This window comes from Pteropus medius, unplaced genomic scaffold (assembly GCF_902729225.1).
Source record: "Pteropus medius unplaced genomic scaffold, Ma_sr-lr_union100, whole genome shotgun sequence".
NCBI classification, from domain to species: Eukaryota; Metazoa; Chordata; class Mammalia; order Chiroptera; family Pteropodidae; genus Pteropus; species Pteropus medius.
The window spans coordinates 9,498,553-9,512,303 of NW_024342473.1; the positions used below are offsets into that span (position 1 = coordinate 9,498,553).

At 36.3% G+C, this 13,751-nt stretch overlaps 1 protein-coding gene across 1 annotated transcript in view; it reads left to right on the forward strand.

The window, feature by feature from the left end:
- The first annotated feature begins 1 nt into the window (after nucleotide 1).
- Nucleotides 2–13,751, forward strand: part of L2HGDH (L-2-hydroxyglutarate dehydrogenase) — a 33,883-nt gene continuing 20,133 nt past the window's right edge. Inside the window, exons 1-4 of the mRNA XM_039865170.1 lie at nucleotides 2–234; nucleotides 3,266–3,381; nucleotides 4,006–4,157; nucleotides 8,877–9,008. Of these exons, the coding sequence (XP_039721104.1) occupies nucleotides 95–234; nucleotides 3,266–3,381; nucleotides 4,006–4,157; nucleotides 8,877–9,008 (540 nt within the window). The 5' untranslated portion in view covers nucleotides 2–94. The remainder of the gene's footprint in view (nucleotides 235–3,265; nucleotides 3,382–4,005; nucleotides 4,158–8,876; nucleotides 9,009–13,751) is intronic.

Sequence of the window (13,751 nt, forward strand, 5' to 3'; positions counted from 1 at the left end):
CGTGGGAGGCGGGGCCAGAGAGCGCCAGAGCCCAGGCTGTGTCCGGCTCAAGTGGCCACCTCTGGGCCCTGAGATAGGGGACAGAGCGCTGGCGATGGTGCCGGCGCTGCGTTACCTGTGTAGTGCCTGCGGACGGGCCCGCGGGGTTTTCCCCGGGGGCTTCTCCATGACATGTGCTACCGTGCTGGGGAGGCCCTGGCCGCTGTGCCAGAGTAGCCGCAGGGCCAGCACTAGGTGAGTAGCTGCTGGCTCTGCCCCGCTGCCTGCGCTGCACCTTCCTTCAGAGGTGCCTCGTGCCGCACCTGTGCCCCTGCTGTACCTTCCTGTCCCAGGCGTGAGAGAAGGTCAGGATCCTATGGAGCTTGGTCTCCAACCTCGGATCCCAGGATCCACCTACAGGATTTATGTGCTGTTTTGGGGCGAGAGGAAAAGAATAAGAGGCAATGTTGAGTAGAGGTCTAAAACTGTCTTTGAATACAACCCCTCCACTTCTTATTTAACTGTGTGTGTGTGTGGGGGGGGTATCTTAAGCTCCTTTAAGGCTCAGTTGTGAATTGGATCCTAATTTCTCCTGAAGGTGGTTGTTTTGAGCATTAAAGACTTTTTAATTTGACCAGTAAGCAATCAAATAGGCTGTTTATTAGCTGGTATCGGTGTTACTTGGAAGGTCTGAAACCAGTCTTAAATCAGTTCCTGGCATACACTGCATAGTTAGCCCTGTGAGAACCAGCTCAGTTGCTTATCAAAGCCTGCAGAATTCAGTGTTGTGTGATTTGAAGTTTGGAGGTCACACTGGAAACCGCTGTCTTTCTCTGCTTTCTGTGGAGGGGGGATGGTTTATGTCAAGGCTTTAAAGCTGTAAAGCTCTTGGCAGTTTCTAGAACTAGAAGGTGGGGAAGATGAGTGTGACTGGAATTTAGCGGAATAGAGATGGTGTGGAATGACACCAAGAGAGGGGCTACATCACAGCGGAATTATTTTTTTAACTACACATTGAAGTTTATTCTAACAGCTTTGGGAGGATTTTAAAGGGTTTTTAAGAAGAGGGATTAATAAAATGATGTTTCAAAAGTTGACTTTGGCTGCTATGTATTGGTGGATTGGAAGACGATTAGAGTGGAATGGGATTTGTGATTCATTATTGGGGTATGTAGACAATTATCTTGGAAAGCTTAAGAGAAGAAAAGTAGGACTAGTGAAGGTTTTGTGCATACTTTTTATTTTGAAATAACTAGATTCATAGAAAGTTTCAACAAAACATCTCATGTACCTTTCACCCAGTCTACCCCAATGATCACATTTTACATAGCTATAGTAAATTTTGAAACCAGGAAATTGATGTTGGCACAATCCTTAGACCTTGTTCACATTTCATCAGTTTTACATTAACTCATTTGTACATGTGTGTTTCTATTGCAATTTAATCATGTGTTAATGTGTGTAAATACCTCTACCATTAAACAGAAATGTTCCATCAATACAAAGATATTCCTTGTATTACCTACTGTGTTATATTCATATCCCATCTCTACACCCTTCCATTACCCTTGGTAACCACTAATCTATTTCCCAGATCTATAATTTTCTCAGTTTGAAAATGTTGTATAAGTGCAATCACATAGTATGTAATTTTTTGAGATTGGCTTTTTTCACACAGCGTAACGTCCTTGAGCTCTATCCAAGGTGTTACTTTTATAGATAGTGGGTTCCTTTTAATTGTTGAGTAGCATTCTGTAGTATGGATGTATCACAGTTTGTTTAACCATTCACCAGTTGAAGGATATCTGGGCTGTTTCCAGTTTTTGACTATGAATAAAGCTGGTATAAACATGTACAGGTCTTTGTATGAACATAAGTTTTCATTTCTTTGAGATAAATGCAGTTGTTAAGACCTGCAGTAAGCACATGTTTAGTTTTTAAAGAAATTCCCATACTCTTTTTCTAGAGTCACTGTACTATTTTACATTCCTACCAGCAATATGTGAAGTACTTCTTCATTCTCATTTTGGTGTTACCACTTTTTTTAAATTTTAGCCATTCTGATAAGAGTGTAGTGATATCACATTGCATTAATTTGCATTTCCCTAATGACTAATCGTATTGAACATCTTTTCATGGGCTTATTTGCCATATGTAGATCTTATTTGATGATATGTTTGTTCATATCTTTTGCTCATTTTCTAAATGGCTAGTTTGTTTTAAGAGTTCTTAATAGATGTTCTAGATAGGAGTACTTTGTCAGATACGTAGTTTGCAAATATTTTTCTCCCAATGTGTTGGTTTTTCTTATCCTCTCAATAGGATGTTTTGCAGAGCAAAAGTTTTTATTTGATGAAGTCCAATTTATCAATTTTTTCTTTTATGGATCATGTTTGTGGTGTAAACTCTTCATCAAGCCCTACATCTGAAAGATTTTCTCCTGTGTTTCTTCCAAAAGTTTTACATTGAATATTTGATGATATAAAACATTTGTTGTTAATTTTGTTCTATGAATAATGGTATTGTGTGTGTTTTTGAAGAGGCCTTTTAGAAATAACATTGAAATATTTACAGATAATGTTTAGGATTTGCATCAAAATACTATAATACAGGAGGGGGTGACATAGGTAGGGTGTAGAAGAAGCTAGATTGGCCGTGTTCCTAATAAAACATAGATTTGTTGACCATAAGGTCAGTGCTAAAGGCAATCTCGTATGCTTTTCATTGCAGGGTTAAATAATACAAGCCCTTTCTAATTTTTGAAATGGTTGTGTAATCAGAGTTTTTCATGGCTAAAATTATGGTTCTGAATCCATTTGGGGACCATTTTTTTCCCTAAGTTTCGGTGTTCTCATGGGCCGTGCCCTCAACAGAAAAAAAAATTCTTGCCCACTAAGATATTAAAGACTTCATGTGTTAGCTTATCCTCAAGAATACTGCACTTGAATTTTAAAAGAGTATGTGGTAGAAAGAGTGTGATGCTTAATATGGAATTATCATTGATGTAGCCTGCCCAGTACTGTGGAGAAGTAGAACAGCTTGGACAACTAGCCACCTGCCTGCTGAGTGTGGCTGATTGTGCATTATAATGACCAGTAATGCATGTAACTTTTAAAGGTGTTTTTCATGAGTATGAAGCCAAATAGAATAAAGTCCAATAAATATTTGCTTTTAATGATTACAAATTAATAGTTTAATTATCCATGCATGATAAAAATTATGCATGTGAAGTTTGATGAGGTCTACTGTAACCATGCATTACTTTAAAGGTGACTTTATCTTAAAGCTCATTTGATATAGTCATTATCGGTGGCGGAATTGTGGGGCTTGCCTCTGCCAGAGCACTCATCCTGCGACATCCAGCACTTTCCATTGGTGTTCTGGAAAAGGAGAAGGATTTAGGTATGTATGTTATCAGTGTTGCTCTTCTGGTGTAACCTGAGCACCTGCTCATTTTGTCAATTCTGTGTCTGTCATGCTGAATGTCACTCTTAGTACCTTAGGTTGAGTTCTCCGTAAAGCAGAGCCTGGGACTAGGACCTGGGTATAGATTATTTATTTGAGAGGTTATGTAGGAAACAGGGGTGAGGGGGTAAATAGAGCAAACAAGAAAGGAGGAAAAGCCACATGAGGGTACATTATCAAAGTTGCTGTTGTAGGTTTGATTCCACTGGGACCTCGGAAGAGCGTTTCCTTACTGGTTGAGGATTGCCTCTAGGGGTATTGAATTCCCTTCTCCACATTAGAAAAGGTCCTGGGGCAGAATGGGGCTATAGTGGGCCCTTAAAGTGGTTTGCTGGTAGTGTGAGGTGAGTGTGTGCACCAAAATTGTAACTGAAATTAGAAATTGGCTGAAGAGATGTGACAGACACCAAGGATGGCTGCTAAAGGAAGTTACCTTGTGCTCTGACTGTAAGACTTGTAAATAATTTGGTCTCTGAGAGCTTCAACTATGTTTGTTCTCCCACTTCTTAGGTTTTGTGTGAGTCGTGTACTTTCTCTTATCCCGTTTCTCTTGTTTGATAGCTATTCACCAGACTGGACATAACAGTGGTGTCATACATAGTGGAATTTATTATAAACCTGAATCTCTGAAAGCTAAATTATGTGTACAAGGCGCAGCCCTCATCTATGAGTACTGTAACCAAAAGGGAATTTCCTACAAGCAATGTGGCAAGGTATGGTATTTTATTAGGGCCTTGACTTATTTACAACTAGCATTTTCATATTGATGTCTGATGTTAAGTAAAAAATATACCTAGCTTTTCTTTCTTTATTGTTATGTAATTTACACAATCTAATATTAGGGAATAACGAACTTAAAAAAGATGGTGTGACTAACTTCATGTAATTTTTAAAGTAACAGCTTTATTGACATATAATTTATATACCATACCATTCACCCTTTTAAAGTGTACAATTCAGTTTTTAGCATATTCACACAATTGTGCAGCTATCACCACTGTCTAACTCTAGAACATATTCATTGTCCTAAAAAGAAACAGCCATTCCCCATTCCCTTTACTTCCTATTCTTACTTCTCCTCAGCCCCTGGCAACCACTAATATACTGTATGTTTCTGTGGATTTGTCTATTCTGGGCATTTTAGGTAAATAGAATCATATAATATGTGTCTTTTATGACTGGCTTCTTTCACTTAGCATGTTTTCATTCTTTTTTATATTTTATGTTGTATAGGTATACCACATTTTGTTTATTCATTTATCAGTTGATGGACATTTGGGTTGTTTCTGCTTTTTGGCTACTATGAGTAATGATGCTATTGACATGCTTTTGTATGGACCTGTTTTCATTTATCTTGGATGTATACCTAAGAATGGAATTGCTGGGTCATATGGTAACTCTATGTTTAACATTTTGAGGTGCTGCAAAACTGTTTTCCAAAGTGCTATACTATTTTACATTCCCATCAATTAATGAGGATTCTAGTATATGTGCAGCTGAAGCAAGCACAATTAATGAAGATTCTAATATCTCCACATCCTTGCCAACACCTGTTATTGTATGTCTCTTTTATTTTAGCCATCCTAGTGGATGTGAAGTGGTATATCACTATGGTTTTGATTTGCATTTCCCTAGTTGTTATGATGTTGAGCATCTTTTCATGTTATTGGCCATTCATTTATATTTATTGAAGAAATGTCTATTAAAATCTTTTGCCCGTTTTAAAAATTGGATTATTTGTCTTTTTATTGTTGAGTTGTACATGTTCTTTATATATTCTGGATATAGTCCCTTATTACCAATATTTACTAAAATACCGCTAAGATATTAAAATGTTTTTTATTATTAAAGTAATAGTAATAGCAATAGTAATTTTAAAAATATCGCTAAAATTTTTCTCCCATTTTGTAGATATTCTTTTTTTACTTTATTGATGATATCCTTTGAAACACAGAAGTTTTTAATTTTTATGAAGTCTAATTTATACTTTTTTCTTTTGGTGCTTGGGTTTTTAGAGTTATTTCTAAAAAAATCATTATCTATCCTTAGATCATGAAAAATTACTCCATTTTCTTCTGAGTTTTGTTATAGCCTTAGCTCTGACAGTTAGATCTATCATGACTTTTTTTTTCTCAAATTAGCTGATTTTATTCCAAATGATATAAAATTGGGGTAGAGCAAAGACCGAAGAGCAGACTTCAGCAAGATTCTGGGCTGAGTTTATTGTGATCTCACAGCTAAGGTAGAAATGGTTAAGTGAGAAGATCTAAAGAGAACATGCACCACAGTATGATTTGTTTTTTAAACAAAAGTTTATTCTTAAATAAACAGCTGGCTCCAAGACAGCACTACATTCTAGCTATAGGTGGCAGCAGGTGTTATGGCAGAGAATCCAGATGTTTAAACAGGAATGAAATTAAGGATCATCATTGCCTCAGGCATAAGGAAAAGCTTTTTTTTTTTTTTTTTTTTTTTTTTTTTTGCCACATTTTAAAATTTCGAATGTGGAATTTCCTTCTCCACAGCCTTTGCTTTCAGCTCTTTGCATTTCTTCTGTTCTTCTTTTTGTTTCTGCTTGAATACCTTATTTTCCTGGTCCATTTCCTTGGCCTGCTTCTTGGACTCCTTCAGGGGCTTCTTACTACCTTCACAGCTAGCTTACTGTCCTTTCACCAGACCCTGCCACCAAGAGCTCCCTACCCTGTGACCTGCACCTGTACTCCAGTGTATGATCACTTTTTAATTAATTTTGATGTATGGCGTGAGGAAGGGTTTCAACTTCATGCTTTTGCATGTGGATATCCAGTTGCTTCAGCACTATTTGTTGAAAAGACTGCTCTTTCTACATTGTTTTGACACCTTTATCAAAAATCAGGTGAGTGTAAATGTAATAGGGTATGTTTAGGATTCTCAATTCTATTATGTCTGCCCTTATGCCAACACACATGATCTTGATTACTGTAGCTCTCTTATTATGTTTTGAAATTAGGAATTGTGAGTCCTCCAACTTTGTTCTTTTTTTTCAATATTGTTTTGGCTCTTCTGGGTCCCTTACATTTCCATATGAGTTTTAGGGTCAGTTTATCAATTTCTCCAAAAAGGCAGCTGGGGTTTTGGTAGAGATTGTGTTGAATCTACAGATCAATTTGGGGAGTGTTGCCTCCTTAACAGTATTAAATCTTGCAAACTGTGAACATGAGAATCTTTCCATTTCCTTAGATTTTTTTATTTCTTTCATCAGTGTTTCATATTTTTCAGTGTATAGATATTGCATTTCTTTTGTTAAATTTATTCTTTATTTGTTAAATTTATTCTTAAATTGTATTCTTTTTGATGTTTTTGTGAGGGAATTGTTTTTTAATTTAATTTTGGATTATTCATTGTTAATATGTAGAATATAATTGATTTTTATATATTGACCTTTTATCCTGCAACCTTGCTGAAGTTATTTATTAGTTTAACAGTTCTTTTTTCTTTTTGGTGTGTGGATTCCTTAGGATTTTTATATGCAGGATCATGTATTCTGCAAATAAGATAGTTTTACTTCTTTTTCAATTTGGATACTTTTTATATTTTTTTTCATGCCTAATTTCCCTGGGTAGACTCTTTAATATAATGTTGAATAGAAGTGGTGAAAGTAGACATCCTTGTGTCTTTCTTGATTATGGGGAGAAAGCATTCACTGTCACTATTAAGTATGAAGCTAGTTGTGGGTTTTTTGTAGATTACCTCGATCAGATTGAAGAAGTTCCTTTCTATTCTTAGTTTGTTGAGTGCTTTTTAATCATGAAAGGGTGTTGAATTTTCTCAAATGCCTTCTTTGTTTCTTTTGAGGCAATCATGTAGTTTTTGTCCTTTATTCTATTTTGTGATATATTACATTAATTGACTCTTGGATGTTAAATTGATCTTGCATTCCTGCAATAAATTCCACCTGATCACACTATATAATCCTTTTTTTATATCACTACACTCAGTTTTCTAGTATTTTCAAGTTTTTGCATCAGGTTTTTGAATTAGTTAGGAAGTGCTCCCTCCTCTTCTGTTTTTTGGAAGAGTGTATAAAGAATTGGTATTAACTCTTATTTAAACGTATGGTAGCATTCATGAGTAAAGTCCTTAAAGCTTTTCTTTGTGGGAAATTTTCAAGTTACTAATTCAATCTCTTTACTTGTTATAGGTCTATTCAGATTTTCTTTTTCTTCTTGAGTCAGTTTCAGAAGTTTGTGTCTTTCTATGACTTTGTCCATTTCATATAGATTATTTAATTTGCTGGCATATAGTTATTCATAATATTCCCTTATAAGTCTTCTCCATGTAACTTTTTGAAGAATAAAAGTTTATTGTCACCATTAAAAAATGCTCTGAAGATTTTTTTTTGATGATATGGGAAAAAGGTCCTGACATGATGTTAATTGAAAAAAAGCAAGATATAAAACTGTATTTACAGTTTTTATGGTTGAGTTATAAGAATTCTTTATATATTATAGATAGCTAGTATCTGTGTATTTATATCCTCCTGCTGGATCAGCCTCAGGCCCTGGACACCAATAATTTGCAAATATTTTCTCCCATTTAGTGGATTGTGTTTTTACTTTCTTGATAGTGTCCTCTGATTGCATTTTGATTTTTAAGGTTAATTATTTGTTGATTTAAATAACCTTTCCACCTTGATTAAAAGTGTTATGAAATTCTGTTGACTCCTTTCTATGAAATGGTTCTTTGTAAATTTTAATTTACTTGTGTATACACATCTGCGCTTTCCTTTGCTGGGAGCTGTTAAGCATGAAAGAAACTATCTCAAATAGATACTTTGCCCAGAAATTAATCAGTAAAGTTGATAAATTTACCTTTTCTTTTCCCTCTGAAATGGAAAGCGTTAGTAAATATTGTGTAATGTATTTTATTCCAGGAGATAAAATAGTTTTCTGTTAGTGATATCCCATTATATTGAATGCTGGCCTTCTTTCTGAGGTACTGGTGTTTTACATTCTCTTATAGAAGCAAGAAGACCATTCTGTTTTGTTTTGTTTTGTTTTGTTTTGTTTTGTTTTGTTTTTAACATAAAGACTAAGCAACCATGGTCCACTCTTCCCTGAGATTGAGGGAGTGGTAGTGATAACAGTTGCTTATGACCAAGGTGCATGTAACGACTGTGATATCAGAAGTGAAAACTGAGGCTACATCTTACCTTTGGAGAAATTTTGTTATAATGTAGTTTTCTTAAAAGAACCTTTTTTGGTGGAGGAGGAAAACGAGGTCATCAAGAAAGGGAGAAGTAGACACTTGAAGAAAAAAACAATTAAAAAAAAATCAACCTAATTTGAGTTATGCCATAATTTATTGCAATAATTTCCTATTGACTTTATCTTTCATAGCTGATGGTATGTTTAACTGTATCAAATTCTTTATCTCTCTTTTTCTTTTTGAAGCTTATAGTAGCTGTTGAACAAGAAGAAATTCCCAGACTTCAGGCCTTATATGAGAGAGGCCTGCAGAATGGTGTCCAGGGCCTGAGGCTGATCCAGCAGGAGGATATAAAAAAGAAGGAGCCATATTGTAGGGTAAGTGATTCACTAACTCTGCACACATGCTCTCAGGGACATTTTCATTTTGGGCTCAGTCTTGTGACATGAAGGCTGAGGGTGAATTTATAGGAGGCAGGAATCATAATAGAAACAGATAATCCTGTCACAAAAGCAGTGGGGTGACAAACAAGAGGGCATTGCCACAGACTCTGGACACCTGATTTCTTCTTTCCCTATGAGAAATACCAGGTCTGAAGAACATAAGCAAAGGCAAGAGAAGGTCTGAGACCATATGACATGTTTGGAAAGCACTGAGCTATAGTTGGATCATAAGGTGTGCAGGGAGAAATAAAAGGAGACACTAGAAAGATAGGATTAGGCCCACATAAAGGGCTTAATATTCATGGTAATAACTTCAAAGTTTAGGTGAAGGAGCCACTGAAAATTTTTGAGGTGAGTGGCTAATATATCCAGTCTGTATTTCAAGAAGATAAGCCTTGCACGAGTGTGAAGTGTGGGTTGTAGAGTAGTTTGCTTAAAGCATGCTGTGGGGAAAACAGATCTTCCTTTTATTCATAAAAGAGACATGAATAATATTAGTTACTCTGCGTATCAACTTCCTTTGGTAGCTTTTCAGAAGCTGTCAGTTCAACCCCCAGTTCCACTGACAGGTCCAATGAAAGGGTGTATCTCTTGTTCCCCATCCCCCACTATTTTATTAACAATATACAATAGTTGGACTACAGGTACCTGTCCCAAACAGTATGCTTATCAGAAGCTTGGTTTAGAGAAACACTATTTATGGGAGTTAGCCTGGAGGATATTTAGACCAGTCATTTCTGTACCTCTTTCCAGATCATCAGAGTAGCACACCTACACTACAGTGTTTTGCTTTCCTCTGCCTTCTTCTTGATTCACAATTACTCTCTTTGAAATATTCTTCAGTTTTATGGCATCAGCCTAGGGAGAAGGTCATTGTGTCATTGTGGCATTTACTATAATAATACGGTCGAGGACATAGATTATTCACTGTTATACAACATCTCTCTCTCAGAATCTGGAGGAGAAATTTCTCTCAGACCTCAGTTCTAAGAATAATTTTGTTTTTCCTTAGCACAATTAGCTTGTTTTTATCTTATGGACACCGTGAATCATTTGACTGCACTGTCCAGTGTGCCCTGCTGCAAGGAAGCTCAGAGACCATTTATCAAAAAGACCATTATTTTTGCACTACACTGCAGCGTTAACTTTTATGATATTAGGTGACTATACATGTGTGGGAATTTTGATGTATTATCTTTTATTTTATCTCACTATATCCTCTTTTTCCCCCCATAAGCTGGAATCTAACATAAGGTGAGCAGCATAATGTGATGGTTGAGAAGTCAGACAGACATAAGTTCAAATCTCACATTTGCCTCTTTAACAGCTATTGACCTTGAGTGGATAATTTTTCTAAGCATCGGACTCCTCATTTGTAAAATAAAGGTTTTTCTGAGAATCAGATGAAATAGCAGTCATAAAGCATCCAGCATATGTTAATCCTTAAGAGGTAGTAGATATTATATGCTTATTTAAGCAATTCTAGTGAATTCACATTGGTTTCATTTGCAGATTTGGGGGTTTTGGGGGGGGTTATTTGTTAAGGTAATTTGAGATACTTAGATATATATGTTCTTTTCTCCTTGGTTTATATTTGCCTTTTTCCTGATGCTTTACATGTAACTCAGTATTTTATTCTGTTTATTTCCTTTAAGCCATATCAATACCTTTGAAGAATAATGTAGGCTATTTAAAAGCATTGTAGAGATATCTTAGAATATTGTAAAAGTGGGATTGTGAATAACCTAAATAAGAGCTTGTCTTAGTACAGGCTGCTGTAACAAACTACGGTAAACTAGGTAGTTTATAAATGACAGAAATTCATTTCTCATAGTTGTGGAAGCTCGAAGTCCAAGATTAAGGTTCTGGCAGCTTCGGTATCTGGTGAGAACCTACTTCCTGGTGTGTAGGCGACCATCTTCTAGCTGTGTTCTCACATGGCAGAAGGGGTGAGTGAGCTCTCTGGGGTCTCCTAAGAGATTAGGAGGCTGTACATATCTGGGGGCAGGAAGTATGTAGGAAATCTCTGTACCTTCTGCCTAGTTTTGCTGTGAACCTAAAACTGCTATAAAAAGTAAAGTCTACTAAAAAAAAATTAAGAGATTAGAAACGGGTTTAGTTACTTTCCCAAGGATACACAGCTCCTAAAGAATCCCTTACCCCCAAACCTGACTCAGAACTGGTATTTTTTCTGTTCAGTATGAGCAACATTTTCTTCTTTACTATGCGCCACAGACTATGTTAGGCACTGCATATATGAAGATGAGTAAGACGTGATGGTCAATATGAAGGAAGTTATAGTATAGCGGAAGGTAAAATTTTAATTCAGTGATAAATATTGTCATAGAGTTTAGGAAAGCCTTCTCAGAGGTGAACCCCCACATGAGAGATGAATAAGTAGTATAACATAAAAGAAGTATATCCTGCTTTTCTCTGAGACCTCTACAAAAGTGATCTACTTTATATAATGCCACATTGTAATTAACAAAGCCTGTTTAGGTGTGGCAATATATAGTGGAAAATATAGCCTGGTTATTTCGTAAAGATGTCTTGAGTAAATTTTTCTCTTCTCCTCCAACCTCACCACCACTACCAGGAATGGTGGGCAAAATTTCCATAGTACAAGGTTACTTATGTTTCTTCTAGGCCCTCCAGAAAGAAAGAAAAAAGGGCAGCTGTAAAGGGCTTCTTGGACCAGATCCCTTTAAGAAGATTAAGTATTCCCCAGAGAGCATCTTGGAACTTTTTAAACTGCTTCTGTAAACTTTGACTTTGGAGAAAAGCTCTTGACAGCTCTCTTTCTGGGCAAATTGTGACACTTCTGACTTTAGCTATGCTGATCTGTCTTGCCTTTTCTTTAATTGGTCAACCATATGTTCATCTGTTTCTCTGTCCTCCTGACTGACTTCTGACTCTCAGCTTTCTCTGTCCTGCTTTCCTGGTTCTTTTCCAGCCACCTGACCTGCTGTAGCCTCAGATTTCAAGCTCTGACCTGCTAACCTCTACAGTGCATGCCCAGCTCCTGGCTGGCAGCCAGCCTGTCCACCAGCCCCATCCTAGGCCAGGGCATTTGATTGCTTGGTAGCAATGACTTACTTTACCTTCCCCCACCAAACATGTGTAGTGAGGCACACCAGCATGAAGAGAGGCAATGACAAGCCATGAAAGGGAAAGAAAAAAAGAGACCTTTTAGGAAAGGTCTAGAGGGGGAAAAAAATCTAATATGTTTAAAAACAGCCCTCAAAAGTTCATTCATTCAGTAAATGTTTAAGTGCCTTCTGTATGTCAGGCATTGTGCTGGGTAATAGGCATATAAGATGAATAAGGAGAATAGTTGAGATTCCAAAAACTATTCATCTGAAGCACTTTTACAGCACGTTTTTATCCCTTTGTTATCATAGTTGTCACATAGTTTTATGCTAGATAAGGAAGTTTTTATAACTAAACTCTTGGTGTTTTCTTAATTTAGATTCCAAGGTTGTTGTACCCAAAATACTGTTTTTAGGTTGAAGTTGAATTATAGCTATTGACCTGTGAATTTAGGATTGTCAGGCAATAAAAGTCTAGTATAAAATCTTATGTGTATCTACCGTATCAAAACAGAAGAAATGATTCCCTATACTCGGGCACATGCTCTCATATTCTGGAAGCAAGGCTGTCAGGAAAATGATGAAGTTTTCCAAATGTTGCTTTCAGTTTGTGAAAAGAGGCTGTTGGGTATTTGTGGGCCTTTACCCTTAGTGTGAGCTAGCCAGCCATCTGGTAACACTGGTCAGGAGTGGGTGGCAAAGTCAAAGCTTTTAAAGGGTAAGCAGATAAATGTATTGGGATGGGGTGGGGCACTGAATACAAGAATGAGATGTTTTAAAATAATATATTGTCAAATATATTATTTTATATTTATATTGTCCAACGATGAGGATGATAGCATTTACGAGTCACACTCAGCTTCTGGCCTTAGTTATCTTGGGAATCAGGCTATTCTCTAAAGGGAAATTGTTTGTGAAAATTGATATACTCATATACACAATAAGGCAATAGAAAATGCTACTATTACCAAGAATTCTCCCAAATGCAGTCAATATTTGGTATGTGAAATTCTACTCTTATTTTTTTCTTCAGAATCAGGAAAGGCCAATCTACATTCAACATTTATTCCAAAAAAATTAAATAAGTATGGTTGTAGACCATTCAACTGTAGAGCTCGAACAAAAAAAACAAAACAAAAAAACCCCAGGCTATTAATATCTCATATTACCTGAAGACAAATTTTGAATGAACCATATACAATCTCCAATATTGCAGTCTTGAAAATAGAGTCTGCAGCCAATAAATCAGTGCTCTGCAAACATATGAAAAATTCTGAGTTCTCACTTAGTGTGTTTGACATATGATCCACTATTGGGAAAATCTCAGTGGAGTTTATTTAAAACATAATTGTTTGGTGATACAGAATTTGACTCAGAATCAGATATGAATTAGAATCAGATATGGTGAGGGATGAATAAAACTGAAAAACTCATCATAGCAGCTGGAAGAGCCTGGCAAAGTTAACTCCTTTAAGAAAAGAGATTTTTGTATTTAGCTAATACTATTTCTTATATCTGTTAGACACTTTATTCAAGATCAAATTTAGGCACTGAGCAGAGCAAGCTTTTATTTTTCTTTAAAACTCAC